The 16969-nt window shown below is 40.6% G+C and overlaps 2 protein-coding genes across 2 annotated transcripts in view; one reads left to right on the top strand and one right to left on the bottom strand.

Annotated features, from left to right (window-relative positions):
• Positions 1–3297: 3297 nt before the first annotated feature.
• Positions 3298–3723, bottom strand: LOC105288523 (high mobility group protein HMG-I/HMG-Y-like). The gene has a single exon (XM_011354797.1). The coding sequence runs from the start codon at positions 3721–3723 to the stop codon at positions 3298–3300; it is 426 nt and encodes a 141-aa protein (XP_011353099.1).
• A 1064-nt stretch (positions 3724–4787) lies between these two features.
• Positions 4788–16969, top strand: part of LOC105288515 (collagen alpha-4(VI) chain-like) — an 88433-nt gene continuing 76251 nt past the window's right edge. Inside the window, exons 1-5 of the mRNA XM_011354785.1 lie at positions 4788–4867; positions 9072–9683; positions 11707–12294; positions 12981–13586; positions 16618–16916. Coding sequence (XP_011353087.1) covers positions 4792–4867; positions 9072–9683; positions 11707–12294; positions 12981–13586; positions 16618–16916 — 2181 coding nt within the window. The 5' untranslated portion in view covers positions 4788–4791. The remainder of the gene's footprint in view (positions 4868–9071; positions 9684–11706; positions 12295–12980; positions 13587–16617; positions 16917–16969) is intronic.

The raw sequence follows: 16969 nt of genomic DNA, 5'->3' as shown, positions 1-16969 counted from the left end.
TTGTGGGACCAGGCCGTTTCGCGTGTCTCTGCCCTACCTACCATTGTGAGAGGTCCCAGTTGTAGGGCTTCTGTTCGGCCAGACCTCTGGTGACTCTGAGTACAGGTTGTTCTGTAGTTTTGTTATAATTTTGGTGTGGTTGTGGGAGGAGGCATGCACTGCCTTTACCTTCTATGCCATCTTGAATCTCTGGCGACATTACTATTTTTGAAGAGCATGGGCCAGTTGTTTTTTACACTATCCCCAAGTTTTGGTTTCTATGATTGTTTCTTCATTATTAGATTTAGGTCATGAATTTTGAGGAGGGCTATCCTTTAAGTGAGGTGATGTTTTCTCATGCATAAAATTAGGAAGTACTTGATGTTGGTTTATCCTACTATTGTTGATTTTAATTTTGATCACTTGGTTAAGTTGTATCTACCATGTTTTTCCATTGTAGATACTATTTTTCCCTTTGTATTTGTCAGTAATTTGCCAAGAGATACTTTGAGACTATGTTAAAATCCTGTTTTCCAACATACTTTTACCTGAGTATCGCTTAATGATTCTTCCCTGAATCAATTATTACTGTATAGTCGCAAAATAATTTTTAATTGAATGATTTTATCTTAAAAAACAGATTGTTCTAGGGAATTAACTACGGAAACTGTATATTCTGAGAGAAGTCTCTTTCTATCCCAAACCCTTTAGAATTATTTCCAGAAAGAATTGGCGTCCTATGCTATCCCTGCTTAGGAACACTTCATTTAATGACTTCATTTTTGCCTCCACGTTGGGCCCTACATGTTTAAATGCAAAACCATTTCAGCAACTTTAATGAGATATAAACATCTTCATGAAATAGTATATATAATACAGATATTAAGTCCTTTATATACAGATGTTTTTCTCTTCATTGATATAACAGACACACATGCGCAGCTGTAATATGTTTATAAACTTTTGACTTTCCCACTAGATTTCCATAAACAGCTCTAGTGCTTTATTTACAGCTGAGTAAAAATATTTTTCATTTCGTTTTCATTATGACTAATTGCATTATGCTAATAATTAGGACATAATTAAATATAAAAATATAGATATTCTACTTTTATATTTCATGTAACTTTATTAACCTGAGTTAAAAAAGTTGAAGGATAATATTTTATTGTAATAATACTCATAATCATAAAATATGAATTTATTTAGGATAATTTTTTTCTGGCATTGTCAAACTCTCAAGTTCTTTACCCTCATACTGTCCTTAATTCATTAGAACGGTCTATTCTTTAAGATTCATGCACTCATTTATTTGTCATTAGATGAAATTTTGTTGAGGAATGGATATGTAAAGTCCTAAAGTATCTTTTTTCAAATAACTTATATGCCTCGCTGAGGAAGCATTAATGGGAAGTTGATACAGAAACCGAGGAACAGAGAAATCCAATTATTTCACATCTATTTATTGGAAAATCACTGAACTAATATCCTGGGGAATGTTTGTAACATAGTGGACAATATAGTAGGTGTCTCAAATCAATGCCAAGCCCTCTAGAGTCATCACATAAATGTTGAAAGGGGAACTGGCTCAGTCAAGTACACACAGAGCAAATTTTCAAGCTGAAACCAGAATCAAGGCCTATTTGACTTTCTTTGAAGTCAACACTACTCCCAGTATTTTCTGTTCGCATAAAATAATAAAACAGATGAGTATCCTTGAGTCACTCTTAAGGAGTGAATTAAGCATGCCCAGTAGAAATGTGTCCTCAGGAAGCAGGATGGCTACACTTACACCTTCTGGAAAGAGGATCTCCGTTGTTGGGTGGCAGCTATTTCTGGGCATCACGATGTCATTTCTACACATATTCTGCTTAGAGGGCCCAAGACTGCAAAATGATTTAGACATTGAAATTCTTGTTTTAACTCTTTGATAACGTTAAAGAATGCACCTTAAAGTTTCTGCTATGTTAAATTTCTCTCCCCAAATAGATTGTTCTTTAAATGCAAAAACATAGTTTTTAATTCCATTCTCTGGAGCATCTAATACAGTATTTTGGACATAAAACCATGCTCTTTGAAGATCTAATTGATAAAGGAACTTAAGGCTTGAGCTCTCATTTTTACCCCAGGATAAATTGCTTGCAGGTTTTCATTTTACATGAAGTAAACTCTGGGGAGTTGAATGACAGCATAAACTCACAGATTTTCAATGAGGGATTTGAAGCAGATGTTTAAGGTCCAGTCACATGCACGCTAGACCTGAAATCAGGGTACCTGGGGCAGAACCTGATGGTGCATAGCTATGTAGTTCTGGTATGCCACTCAACGTTTGGGACCCAATTTCTTCATTTCTATCAATGAAATTAGCAGATTAAGGCCTGCTCTGCTGGCCTTTCCTGGGTTTGAGGTAAGGAATGTGAAGACATTAGCATTGTAACTTACAAAACAACAATTAATTAAAAGAAAGATTAAACAAATTAAATAAAAATATAAATTAAAACACAAAACAAAATAACTGCTTTATTAATATACAATGCAAAATATCAATGTTCCTGTACTCCTCCAGATTCTGAGTTTTTTTTTCTTTTTCCAGAAAAGGGTATAGCTCTTTAGTAGTGCCCCATGTGAGGAAAAAGGAAAGGAGGCCTAGAGTGGAAGCATATGGGGTAGGGGGCTCAAACCGCTCCTGCTTTTTCCCCTGTGCCCCAAGGGGGCTGTGCAACTTAGTGCAGGGACTAGGCAGGGTGGGGAAGTAAGAAAAGCAGGTGTGAGCCACACCTGCTGAGACACAAGTTGGTTTGGAGCATCATGGGGCCAAGCAACTTTCTCCCTTGGCCACACCTGCTGCTGCTGCTGCTGCCAGTGTAGTGGAGTGGGCATGTCAGGATGAGATGGAGCTTAGGCTCCCCTTTTATAACCAGGGGAGCTCTCCCAGGCTCCTTAATGGAAGCCACAGGAAAGAGTGGGGGTGGGGAAGAGACCCCCAAACCAGGAGCCTGGTCAGCGATGTCCCTGCCTCTGAGGGAGTGGGATCACAGCAGGCGCAGGGTGCGGCTTAGTGGGAAGTCAGCACGTTGTCCAGGAGGGCAAGTGTGTGCACGTGGGTGAGAGGGGTCGCGGGGAACTAAGACCAAAGGAAAACTGCTCCCCACATGGGCCGCCAGGGCCCCGAAGGGGCTGGTGTGCTGCGTGGTGTGGTGGTGTGGGCGCAGGTGGGTGGCAGCGTTGCTTGGGCCTATGGGAAGGGGCGGGGGCCGTGGGAGCCGAGCCGTCCAGTTCCAGAAGGAAACTGCCCCCCAGTGAGGTGGCACTGCGCGGTCACTGCTCCTCTAAGGACTCCTGCGGGATGCCCTCTTCTTCCTCCTCTAGTTTTTGGGCTTGGCAGCGCTGTTGTTTTTTCTCTCTTTGGGTCGCCCGAGGTCTCTGCGGTGTTGGCACTTCACTGGGCTTTCTCCGACTCCCTATCAGCGCCGCCCCAGGACTCCCCCGAGGCGGCTTGCGAGGCCTGCCCCGCCCTGGCTTCTCAGTGCCGTCCTTTTTTGCTTGGAGGCCAAGCGTTGGCTGGAATTGGAGCTCGACCCTTTCCCCTTCCCTTCGCTGCGAAGCAGGTGGAGGAGCGGTGGCTGGGATGGGCGAGCTGGGCTGCCCGCCTGCGGTGCGCGCTCCGGGCTGCTGGGAGCGACTGCGCTGGCTGCCGAGGACCCGTCTGGAGCCGCCGCTGGTAGCAAATGCGGATCTCTCCATATCCCGAGTTTCGAATTAGAGGGAATGCTTCTTTACTTTTATATAGCGAGTTTCAAGAAGATTTGTTCTGTTTAACAAGCACGTAGAGAGTGCTTTCTATGTGCCGGTCATGGGTAGTGTTTTACAATAATAAACTCAACTTAATCCTGATTACAGGACTCTGCGGTAGATGCTATTATTGCCTTCGTTTTACAAATGAGGAAGCTGAGGCACGAAGAGGTGAAGCAACTTGCTTTTAAGATCAACTGTTAAGTAGTGGACCTGGGACTCAAACCCAGTCAATTTCCAAGAATACTTACTTTTAACTCCACTACACTTTGCTGAGAATGGCCATGAGGTTGGCTGGCTAAGAAAATACAGATGAAGTGTTTCCTGTTCCAGATGGGGTATCTCATTCAATGTGATGGCTGTGTTGTTCTTGTTTTTAAACACATAGACTTTTAGAGTCAAAAAATAGAAATGGAATTGAGAGTGTATAATTTTCATGGAGACTTTGGAAATGGATCCAAGTTTGTTTTTTTGGGGGGGGTGCAGGGAGGGAGTCTGAGGTTCTGCTTCTTCTGGGAACATATAAAATATTTTCATGCTAGCCTGATTTTATCAGGCAGATGTGCTCCTGAGAGATGTGAATATTTCTTTATGCCACAAATGTTTACTAGGTCATCTGGTGCTTGTATAAAAATACAAGCAAAATCATTCAGAAATGTTTATGTCCCACCAAATGAATTCAGTGTGTGAAACAGAAGTTCCACCCCATGCCCTATATGCTTTCTCCTTTTATAGACATATCTGGACAACTTTAAACATTGAAGTCTGAGGTATAATCTGGGTATTTGCAAAATTCTTTCTGAGTTGGGTCAGCAAGACCACTTTCCTTGAGGCAATGTGGCCACATGTCCTTCTTTATTTTTTTATAAAGTTTCAATCTAAGGAAAAATACAGTTATGTTTTTAAAAGAAATTAGCTTTACTGAGGTATAATTAACATGATATAATGCATCTATTTTAAGTGTATGATGACATAATTTTAATTATGAGGTTTCTTTTTCTCTCTAGGTACATACCTAGAATGGAGACTATGAAGATGTTTTGGGGGACCATCTTCCTTGCAGCTAGTTTTGGCTTCATCAAGTCACAGAGAATTGGTAATGGATCAGATTCTTTAAGCCAAAAATGACGACTTTGTCAGGAACCTAGAGATAGTGACAATCTTAAAAGAAAATATTATAAGAGCTTTGTAATTAACAAAAAAGAAATGATTCTGTAAGGAGAACTTAGAATCTGGAAATTTGTAGTGAACAGTGGGCACTTAGTTTATTTCAAAGCTTAACATCAGATAATAAAAAATAGATATTAAAAAATACTATACTTCTGAATGTATTACTAGGTTCTCAGAAACTTTTGTGAACTTGGACTCAGTCTATTGATTCTCCATTTTGCTTTATCTACTTTGGCAGAGCTATTCCTAGGGGTAATTGTCATCACAAGATGGATAGCTTCACAGAATGCTAGCAGCACCTCTGAAATTTTTTGGAGTCACTTTAGCATATTGTTGGGACTTTTCAAGATGGAAATCAGCAAGAGAACATTATTTGAGTAGCCTGGGGTTCCCTTGAGGCAATATGAGGTTTACATATTCAAATATAATTATACAGACTGTTATTTGTTGGAAAAAAGACATAAAACTCTCCAAATTTTCCCGTTAGTTCTGACTCCCCTCATTTGTGAACAGAAACTGTGACAGTCTTTTCACGTTTCAAACACCTTCTAAAATGACAAAAAGTTAGTGGAGGAGTTAAGAAAGTAACAGTATGAAATTGGAATACATCTATCAAGTTGCACATGATAGAAGCAATACTATTTGCCTGAAAAATATTCTACAGCTGTGTTTCTCTGATTGTGAAGATCAGAAAAACACTTTATGGTCTGTGTTTGCTCTCCTCTGAAAGAGACGTTAAGGGGACATTAGCCATCCCTGGAGCGCTCACTGAATTCTCTCCTCTTCATAGGAGTGGATTTCAGAGGTTCATAGAGAAATAAAACTTAAAAGACCTTAAGCTTATGTATTATCTTCCTTTTCAATAATCATGAGTCTCCTTGGCTTTATGACCAAGATTAGGCAAAATTCCAAGAGGTGGTGAGACTCAGGATTTTAGAAGTAACAAATGGATTTAATAATCTCCCTGGAGGCAGCAACTTTCCTAGCCTTTCTCTATCTAAACTCTTATGTGGTCTTTGCCTTTCTGTAATGTCAACTTTTAATTTAATCTTCTTTATGACAATCCAGGGTATGGACTAGTTTCTAATACTGGCTCTTTGAATGGTCTTACATGAGTTACTTGGCTTTTCTGGATCTTATTTTCCTTATCTGTGAGATGGTTGAATGAGATTCATTATTCTATACTTGCACTATTTAACAGTGGCTACTAGCCACATGTGACTATTTAAATTAAAATAAATTAAAATTCAATAATAAAATTTAAAGTTTACTTTCTCAGTTGTACTAGTACATTTTAAGTGCACAACAGGCACATTGCATTGTATAGTCTCATAGAATTGTTTCTAGCTCTAAAATTTTCTGATTCCCTTATTTGGTTTCATTTATATTCAATATTTTTATCCTCGTAAGTGATGTCTTCCCCCTTCCTCCTTCCCTCTCTTCCTCTCTCTTTCCCAAATATTTTCTTCCTCAAATATTTTTTTGGGTGACTACTCTATGGTAAACATTTGAGTGGCAGACAAGCCAACAAAAGATATGGTGTCTGTTTCCATGGAGCTCACAGTCTAGTTGATGCGATCACCATTAATCAAATAAGCGCATTAATGAATATTATATTACAAACCAAGATTCCAAGAACATGATTCCATGGGAGTTTACTAGAAGAAAAAGGAAGGAAGGAAGGAAGGAAGGAAGGAAGGAAGGAAGGAAGGAAGGAAGGAAGGAAGGAAGGAAGGAAGGAAGAAAAGGAGAAATAGGAAGAAAGAGAGAGAGAGAGAGAGATAGAAGAAAGAAAAACTCGATGGAAGGAATAGCATGTTTAAAGGTCAGTGGCAAGTGGGATCATGGAAAGTTTGGCAAACTAGACTAAAGAGCTAAAGAGCCTGGAACATAGAGAACAAAGTGGAGAGGATAAAGAGATAAAGCTAAAGAGATAGTGCAGGGCCAGCCCAGGCCAGCATTTTAACTCTCCAGTTGCAAAACCAAATGTAAGATGTATTTAATGAGATAATTATCCCTTGGTATTTTAGCCACTTTAAAACCATCTTTGACTGGTTTCTGCTTTTGTTTCTCTTCTCATCACTAATTTATGTATTCTTCTCTCATTATCACAGATAATCTAACTGTGAGGTACTGAGGGGGAGAAGTCATGGTGGTTCCTGAGAAGATAGATCATAATTGCCTCTTCTTCTTTTTGTCTACACAAGCACTGTGCTTAATCCATATTTTACTTCTTGCCACAGAAAAGCAAAATTTAAGTTGGAAGAGACTAGGTCATCTGGTCCATCCCTTATTCTAGAGAAACACAATCTAAGAATGGGAGGTATCAACTACTTGCTCAAATCCTGCAGCCACCTAATTGGTCTTATCCTTTTCATGCTGAAGACTAGGGTGGGCCCAGCTGGAGTACCACTTCGACTGCTATTGGAATTTTGGTTCCCAGGATTAGATCTGAGTTTGGGAGAAGCAGTCGAACAATGCAACCTTGAGTTCAGGGAGCCAAAGGACAAATGTGAGCCACTTATGGTAATTCCATGAGTCAGACTAAAGGGGGCTGGTGGTAGCCAAGTAAAACAGTTAACTCGACCACATGAAGCAGCTTGGGCATGAGTGTGCTAGCCAGCAACAGAGATCTAGGTGGGGTACCAAGAGCATTCTCTACCGATAGAAAGGTGATTTCTTTTTTTTTAAATTTTAACTTTTATTTAATTCATTTTTTATTATGGTTGATATACAATATTCTATTTCAGACATATAGCATGATTAGACATTTATATAACTTATGAAGTGATCACCCCAATAAATCTAGTACTCATCTGACACCATACATAGTTATTACAATATTATTGACTATATTCTCTATGCTGTACTTTATACTCTTGTGATTGTTTTTATAACTGGCAATTTGCACATCTTAATCCCTTCCCGTTTTTCAGCCATCCCCCTAGACCCCCCCCATCTGACAACCATCAATTTGTTCTCTGTATCTCTGAGTTTTTCTGTTTTATTTGTTTGTTTAATTTTTTAGATTCCACATATATTTGTCTTTCTCTGTCTGACTTATTTCACTTAGCGTAATACCCTTAGGTCCATCCATGTTCGCAAATGGCAAGATATTCTTTTTTACGGCTGAGTAATATTTCTTCAAATATATGTATCACACATCTTTTTTATCCATTTGTCTACTGATGAACACTTAGGTTGCTTCCATATCATGGCTATTGTAAATAATGCTTCAATGAACATAGGGGTGCATATGTCTTTTTGAATTAGTATTTTAGATTTCTTTGGATAAATACCCAGAAGTGGAATTGCTGGGTCATGTGGTAATTCTATTTTTAGTTTTTTGAGGATCCTCCATATTGTTTTCCTTAGTGACGGCACCAACTTACAATCCAACAGTGCACGTGGGTCTCCTTTTCTCCACATCCTCCCCATTTGTTGATTTACTGATGATAGTAATTCTGACAGGTGTGAGATGATATCTCATTGTAGTTTTAATTTGCATTTCCCTGATGTTGAATATCTTTTCATATGTCTATTGGCCATCTATATATCCTCTTTGGAGAAAATGTCTATTCCGGTCTTCTTTCCATTTTTTAGTGGGATTGTTTTTGTTTTCTGGTGTTAGGTTGTATGAGTTTCTTATACATTTTGGATATCAACTCCTTATCAGATATAGCATTGATGAATATCTTCTCTCACTCGGTTGTCTTTTTGTTTTGTTGATGCTTTCCTTCACTGTACAAAAACTCTTTAGGATGATGTAGTCCTATTTACTTTTACTTTTGTTTCTCCTGGTTTCTTTTATTATGTTAAGGGATGAGTGGAGGGCCATGGTAAGGGATCTAATTGAAGGTAATACCATGAGTCAAACTAGGGGTTCAAATGTCTGTTAGAATGGAACAGAAGGTGGTAAGTGAGCAAGGGTAGATGGTGGCCAAGAAAAAGCAAAGGAAGATAATTATGTGCTTAGGCTGCATACATATAAGCTATCGCCAAAGAGCTGTGCAGGCAGATCTGTGGGGTAAAGGTACTTATTTGGGAGAGATCTATTCACAGCCGGTAGCTGTCAATTTTGTAATGTTTTATCTTAAATTGTTTTATCTTAATCTGATCTTCTTCCTCAGTCTGCAGGGAGGCCTCTGTAGGAGATGTCGTGTTTCTAGTGGACGCCAACATCAAGTCTCAATATACCCGCAATGTGCGGAACTTCTTGTACACAGTGGTGAACAGCTTCAATGTCAGCAGAGAGACCATCCGCGTGGGCCTGGCCCAGTACAGCGATGTGCCTCGAACAGAGTTTTCACTTTCCACCTACCACCGCAAGGGCGATGTGTTGAGACACATTCGGAACTTTCAATTTAATCCTGGGGGTCCTGGGGGCAACAAATTGGGCCTGGCCCTGCAGTTCCTTCTAGATCACCACTTCCAGAAAGTAGCCGGGAGCCGGGCAAGCCAGGGTGTGCCTCAGATTGCTGTGGTGATCAGCAGCAGCCCAGCTGAGGACCCTGTGCAGGAACCTGCTGAAGCATTTAGGAGGGCAGGCATCCTGCTTTATGCAGTTGGCATCAGAGATGCAGCTTTGGCAGAGCTCAGGGAGATCGTGAGCAGCCCTGTAGAGAAGTTCGCCTCCTTTATTCCTAACTTCTTTAGTCTGGGCAGTCTCACTCAGAAGCTGCGGCAGGAGCTCTGTGACATTTTGGCAAAAGCAGCTCAACCTGTTGACCACATTTCTCCAGGTACAAAGATGTTTTCCTTCTTATTTCTGATCTAGAAGTCCCAGAATGCAAAGCTTAATCTCTTATTTCTTCCTCCCACTGTCCCTATTTTCCATATGTCTGCATGTTTGATTTTTACATTAAAATTCCACTAAACCATCTGTACTCTCTGCTCCTCTCCAATCATTGGCCAAAACCTTATCAACTCTGTTTATAAATACTGTGGGTGTAATGCTGTTCTAAATATTTGTTCGTAGAATAATTTTATTATTCCAGGATTAACTTACCCATATTACCTGGACGTGGGGCAGAAGAAGGGAGAGAGCAGTAGCTCACCCAGGAGGCTGGCTCATTTTACTACCAGTGTGTTTGTGTCATGTACAGAGTATGAATTTAGGGAAAAGAAAGATCTAGGTTCAAATCTTGGTTTTCCACTTTCTGTATTATCTTTAACATGTTACTTTATCTCTATGAATCTAAATTTTATTTCTAGGATGATTGTACCTGCCTCAGAAAGTTGTTGAAAGCATTAAAATTGTGCAAATAAAGTGCTTATCACAGTGCTTAGCCCATCAGAGGTGCCCATAAGCATTATGATTATTACCTGTAATGATATACCTGTCATCAGCTTAGTATTTCTGCTGTTGGCGATGGGGCATAAACTGGTGAAAATTCTGTATTAATTAATTACTAAATTCTATAAGAAAGCACAGAACTTTGAGCAGAGAAAGAGAAGCTTGCTGTGGGTTCTATCAAAACCCACAAAAAACCGGAGCCTTCATTACTTATCCATTATTTTGGTTTTCTACATAGGGTAGAACTGGAAGATACTGCTAAAGCTTTTGAGTCATTTGATGCCACAGGCGTGTGGTGGTAGTATTGAATTTGTACAGCCAACTTATATATCTTATATTTCTATAGAACTTCAAGATTTACAAATAGGTTTTATATAATAGTAATAACCATGGTTTACTTGGTGCTATGTAGTTTTCAAAACTTGTTTGCATTGCCCATCTGACTGATAGATAGCTATCAGTTTTTTGTTAGATACATAAGGAAATTAGTATTTGTTTTCACATAGACACACAAGGCAAATAGCACTATTATTTGCATTTTTAATGTGGGAAAACTGAGGCCAAAGGTAACGTAACTGGGTGGCACAGATAGGACTTGACCCCAAGTATTATAGAGCAGACCCATTCCAGTAGAAAGGTCTTAAATTGTGTTCCCCAGGAGCAGAGCCTGAAGCTCTGAAGGATTTAGATACAATTTATTTATTACAGAAGAGCTCTCAAAGGAGGTTGGTAATGATGTAGGGGATGCGGAATAGAGAAGTAGAGGAAAGTAAGGAAGGGTATGATGTCAGAGAAAAGTTCCACAGAAAGTGATTAGTTTCAGCTTGATCCTACAGGAGAACTCAGGATTGTCTTGACCCAAGGCAAGGAGTTAGGCTTTCATACATTGTAGGCAAAGCAGCTCCAGGACCCAAAGAGAAGTCCTCCAAAGAGCATCGTACAGAAAAAGTAAAAAGAGATCCAAAAATACTTGGGCAGAGCGCTGATATTGTCTGCTATAGTAGATTATCTTATTTTATCCTCATAACAATCCTGTGGGATTGTGAGGGCTGGTATAAAGTTTTCAGTTCTATAGAGAGATGCATTCCAGCTTTCTGACATGTTGGTGCCAGGATATTCCTAGAGCTAAAGTTTTTTTCCCAGTTGAAAGAGGACAGCCCCTTTCTTAGCATGCTGCTGCATTTATAGAAGTATTTTTTTCTTAATGAGAGTTAAGAGATTGTCCAAGTGGATTTCAAGATTGGAAGTATCAGTAGAGCAAAACAGAAGTCTCAGAAGATGAGGGAGTGGAGGGAAGGAAGGGTGCAGGGGATGTTGTCACTTCTCTGAGCATACTGTCATTTGAGGACCACTGAGTAGAGGTTGCCTGGCATTGCTCTGCCTTTCTGTATATCATTTGGTTCCATTGGTTCTAAGTATTTTATGTGAAGATCTGTAGAATCCTATCCCTTTTGTCCTCTCTTTTGCAGCGTGCAGAGAAGCAGTCCTGGCAGATATTGTCTTTCTAGTAGATAGCTCAACTAGCATCGGACCCCAGAACTTCCAGAAAGTGAAGAACTTCCTTCACTCTGTTGTCTTGGGGCTTGACATCAGCAGTGACCAGGTCCGAGTGGGACTTGCTCAGTATAACGACAACATCTACCCAGCCTTTCAGCTGAACCAGTACCCTCTGAAGAGTGTGGTCCTGGAGCATATCCAGAATCTGCCCTACCGTACAGGAGGCACAAACATAGGGAGTGCCTTGGAGTTTATCAGGACCAATTACTTGACCGAGGCAGCTGGCAGCCGGGCCAAGGACAGGGTTCCTCAGATAGTTATCCTGGTGACAGATGGGGAGTCCAATGATGAAGTCCAGGAGGCAGCTGACAGATTGAAAGAAGATGGAGTTGTTGTGTACGTGGTAGGGGTCAACGTGCAGGATGTCCAGGAGTTGCAAAAGATTGCCAGTGAGCCATTTGAGAAATTTCTCTTCAATACTGAAAACTTCAATATCCTGCAGGATGTCTCAGGAGGCATTCTTCAGACCCTGTGCTCAGCAGTGGAGGGTAAGATAAAAGGTAAGAAGCTGTGTCAAAACCCAACCTTCCAACCAGGATGACTAATTACCATATGAGCCAGGATACATTGAGTGCTGTGGGAGGTAGGAGAAGGAGCTGTTTTCTGTCCCTGGAGAACTTGGGGAGACTCTGGATGAAGGAACATCTGAGCTGGGGATTGAAGGACAAGTGTTGGTAAGAGGAAACAGCATGGGTTTTGGAGTCCGGAAGACCTGTTTTTTTTTTTTTTTTTTTTAAATCCTGCCTCTGCTACTTTCTAATCATGTGACCATGGACAAGCAACTTCGCTTCTTTACTTCAGTTTTATCATTTACACAATGAAGATAATGCCTGCCTAGCAAGGTGGCTTATGACGATTAAATCAGATAAAGTATATAAAAATCTCTAGCACGAAGTAATTGCTCAGTGTATGTTAATTTCTCTTGTCTTCTCCATCAGTTGAAGAAGAATAATTTGAAAGGTACTTTAGTCTAATAAAAAAGACAAAAGCAGCAGGGTACAGGAAGGAAAGAGCCTTGTGAGGAGGAAGTAGAAGTGTAATACATACAGTGTTACATTAAGTAGAGTCCCTCTTTCCCTTATATCCACCACATAAAACCATTTGTGTATTCAATTTTCATGAGATCTTGATTTGATTTACTTTCTTCCCTGTGCCTTTTCTTTCCCCCATCTCTCTTTCATTCCAGAATTCACTCAGGCCTACGCAGATGTGGTCTTTCTTGTGGACACCTCACAGAACACGTCACAGGCCAGTTTCCAGTGGATGCAGACTTTCATCTCCAGAGTGGTTAGCATGCTGGATGTTGGCAGGGACAAGTACCAGATTGGGCTGGCTCAGTATGGTGATCAAGGTCACACTGAATTTTTGCTCAATACCTACCAGACCCAGGATGAGATGATTGTTCACATCCATGAACACTTTGTGTTCCGGGGTGGCTCCAGGAGGACAGGCAAAGCTCTGCGATACCTTCATCAGACCTTCTTCCAGGAGGCAGCAGGAAGCCGGTTTCTCCAGGGAATTCCCCAGTATGCAGTGGTCATTACCTCAGGCAAATCTGAAGATGAGGTCTCGGATGCTGCACAGACATTGAGGGAGAAAGGCGTGAAAGTCATGACTGTGGGTGTACAGGACTTTGACAGAAGAGAACTGGAGGGGATGGGGACCCCATCCCTTGTATATGAGATGCAGGGACAAGATGAAGTCAGGCAGATAATGCAAGATGTGAGTGTGGTGATCCAAGAGACTGAGCAGCCCGAGATCAGGACCGAGGTTGAGAAGGAGGCTGTAGTAGGTAAGGTTTGGTCCCTAGGTGGGTGAGCCACGGGGAGTCTAAGCATAACAAGAAAGTCTGGGGGAAAGAGCAGAGAAAGATTCTGGATTCCTTAGGACTGAGACACTAGCACCAGCGGATGGAAAAGAGGAGGAGGCGTGGAGCTGCCTCAGGCAAACGCCTTGTGTTAGGAACTCTAGTCACAATGATGCCGCACAACACACGGTCTAAAAAGTCAGTAGCTGAAAACAATTATTCATTTTCTCAGATCTGCTGGGGATCAGCTAATCTTAACTGAATGGCTTTGCTGATCTCGCCTGGGTTTATTCACAGATTTGGGATTTGGATGAGGGTTGGCTGATCTACATTGGGCTCTGCTCCATAGCACTCATCTTCCTCTTGGGATCATGAGGCCAGTCTGGGCACATCCTTTCGTGGTAACTGTAGAGGAATAAGAGAGAAAACCCACCTGTTAATATTCTATTGGCTAACGCAAGTCATGTGATTATATCATCATCGATGGAGGACAAAAGGATATTCCTCCCATGGAAGTGAGGTATAGGGAATAAATATTTCTGAATAATAATTCAAGTTACCATATGCCTTTTCCAGAAGAAGCACTCAGGCTTCTCCCCAGAGATTAAATAAAGTCCTTCCTTAGGTTGGCATTTTGGGTGTGATATTTTATAGTGTAGAATTGTCCTGTGTATCATTGAAGGTTTAATATCCTTGGTCTCTGCCAGTAGCATCCCTGAATCTTATGACAATCTAAAATCTTATTTCCAAATGTCCCCTGGGGATAGGTACCATTGTTGATTGAGAAACACTGAGCCTTATCTTCTGCTAACTTAGTTAATACATTCTAACCACCAGCCACACTGAACCACTTACCATTTGCTGTATGTGTGTCATACTTTCTCACCTTTGTCTCTGCCCTGAATATAGTATACCATCAGTCTGGAATGTCCTTAGTCACAACTTTATCCTTCATTTCTTAAGTTACCTTCTTGGTGGAGCATCCCAACAACTAGAAGCTTGGTGGAGCATCTCAGTGGTCCCCAACATTTTTGGCACCAGGAACTGGCACTCTTATGAGACTCTAATGCCTGATGATCTGAGGTGGAGCTGAGGCGGTGATGCTAGTGCTGGGGAGCGGCTGCAAATACAGATGAAGCTTCACTTGCTCACCTGCCGCTCACCTCTTGCTGTGCGGCCCAGTTCCTAACAGGCCATGGACCAGTGCTAGTCTGTGGCCTGGGGGTTGAGGACCCTTGGTCTAGTTGATCCCCACAGTTAGAAGCAATCAATCTCTCCTTCCTCTGAGCTATCATACTTTTCTGCCCAGACCTCTCAACATATAGAGCTTGAGGGTCTTTGGAATTTTATAGGCAAAAGAGACAAACACATGTGAGATAAGAAAAAAAAAATCTGAGTAAAGATATAATACAGAACAAAGAAATACTTATGTACATTACATTAAGTACAAATAGAACAGAAGAAGGGTGTGGTGAACTTGACCTTGTAGGAATTGTGTTGGTCTCTTAAGAATGGGTGTGATATTAATATATAGGGAGAAGGGAGGAGGGGACACTTCACTTGGTAAGGGAAAGAGCATGAGTAAGGGTGTGGAAATGGGAATGATGAATGTAGAAGGTGAAAAATGGAGTCACTTGGAATTGGGAGGAGGGTCTAGAAGTAGTGAGGGATGAATTGGATTAGGTAGGATGGACCCTGATCATGGGGTCCCAAAGGCACTGGGAAGTAACAGTAGGCTTTTAAGCAGGAAAGAGACTATCAAAATGGCTTTTAAGGAAGCCTTCGGTGGGCAGGCTGGACTCCACATGACATCTTAGACACAGAAAGACTTTGAGACTGAGCTGTAATCTGTCCACATGGGGAGGATACCTGAGTCTAGCCAATGGTAGCTCTGATAATGAGGAAAGGTGAGTAATCTTGATGACAACCAGTGAAGGAAGGGAGACGTCAAAGATGTTTGTAGTTTCTAGAGAAGGTGTTTTAGACTTAGCAAAATCGGGGGCAACGCCCTCTCTTTAAATATAGGATTGATTTTTGGTTCTTTATAAAAGAAGACGAAGGGGGAAATTTTAGGGCACCAAGAGACCAAAGATAAGTCAAAAGGTTATTCTGTTGTTTCAATATTCTCTTCTCCAAACTTTGTTTCACAATATTCTGTTGTCTACACACTAATTTCAGCCTCCTGCATATGTGATTTTGGTTCTCTGCTAAGGAGATTTTTTTTTCATACATCCAGGCAGATTTAGACTTTTTTGATATGTAGACGCAGTGGGTTTTCCTATATTAGGTACTGCCTTAAATTGGGAGAGAGTTGTTTGGGCTCCTCTTAGAAGGGAGTTTAATGCAGTCATAACTCCATTACCCCATTTGAGGCAGGTTAAAGGGAAGATTCTTTCATAGCAAAATAAAACAGCCATTTAGACTAATTTTTGAACAGATTTTTGAAAGAAACTTGCAATATTTCCTGTTGCCTCTTGAAATGACCTGAAATTTATCGGAGAAAGGCACACAAGTTAAGAGTCACAGTTTAATATTTCCATCTTTTACCAAGACAAAGGAAAAATGATTAAATCCAGGTTTTAGGCCCATAATAGAGAATTTGACCTAGGGTTTCCTGAAATTAGAAAAATGGAGAAAAAACTAGTCAAGCAAGACTCAGATGCTTCTAATGGATTTAGATGAATTGAAAAATGATCTTAAAGCACTTTCTTGTAGAAATACATATATTTACATATTTTGCAGGTGAGGATATTCTTTCATGTAAAAAATTTTGAGACAGGTATGAATGAACCCTGTGATATTCTTTGACCATCGTGCCAAATTTTGTTCATAAAGGCTTCCCCTAAATTCTAAAATGCATTAACATAGTATAATATGTATTATTACACTTTGTAATTCTAAACATTACAGTATATAAAAATATAGCATAATACAATTTTTATATATAAACTAAGTGTTGTCTTTATAACTCTGTTCTCATGCTAAAGCCCTTCTTTTTGTCTTTGTTTGTTTATAGCATGTCCAGCGGCTATCCCTGCCGACTTAGTGTTCCTCGTTGAAGAATTTAGCAGGGTTAAGCAATCTAATTTCCAACAAGTCGTCAATTTCTTAAAGACCACTGTCAGCTCTCTAAGCACTCGTCCAGATGTTGTGAGAATTGGCTTGGTCTTTTACAGTGAGGAGCCACACCTTGAGTTTTCACTGGATACATTTCGGAATCCAGCCGAAATCTTGGATCATTTGGGCAAATTAACCTACCAGGAAAGGAGAGGAAGGACCAAGACTGGTGCTGCTTTGGATTTCCTAAGGAATGAGGTTTTCATTCAGGAGAAGGGCAGCCGGTCCAAGCAAGGTGTGCAGCAGATAGC

The sequence above is a fragment of the Pteropus vampyrus genome, unplaced genomic scaffold (genome assembly GCF_000151845.1).
Source record: "Pteropus vampyrus isolate Shadow unplaced genomic scaffold, Pvam_2.0 Scaffold1, whole genome shotgun sequence".
Classification (NCBI taxonomy): Eukaryota; Metazoa; Chordata; class Mammalia; order Chiroptera; family Pteropodidae; genus Pteropus; species Pteropus vampyrus.
The sequence above is the reverse complement of the archived record's forward strand: the minus strand, read 5'-3'. Positions and strand labels throughout refer to the sequence as shown.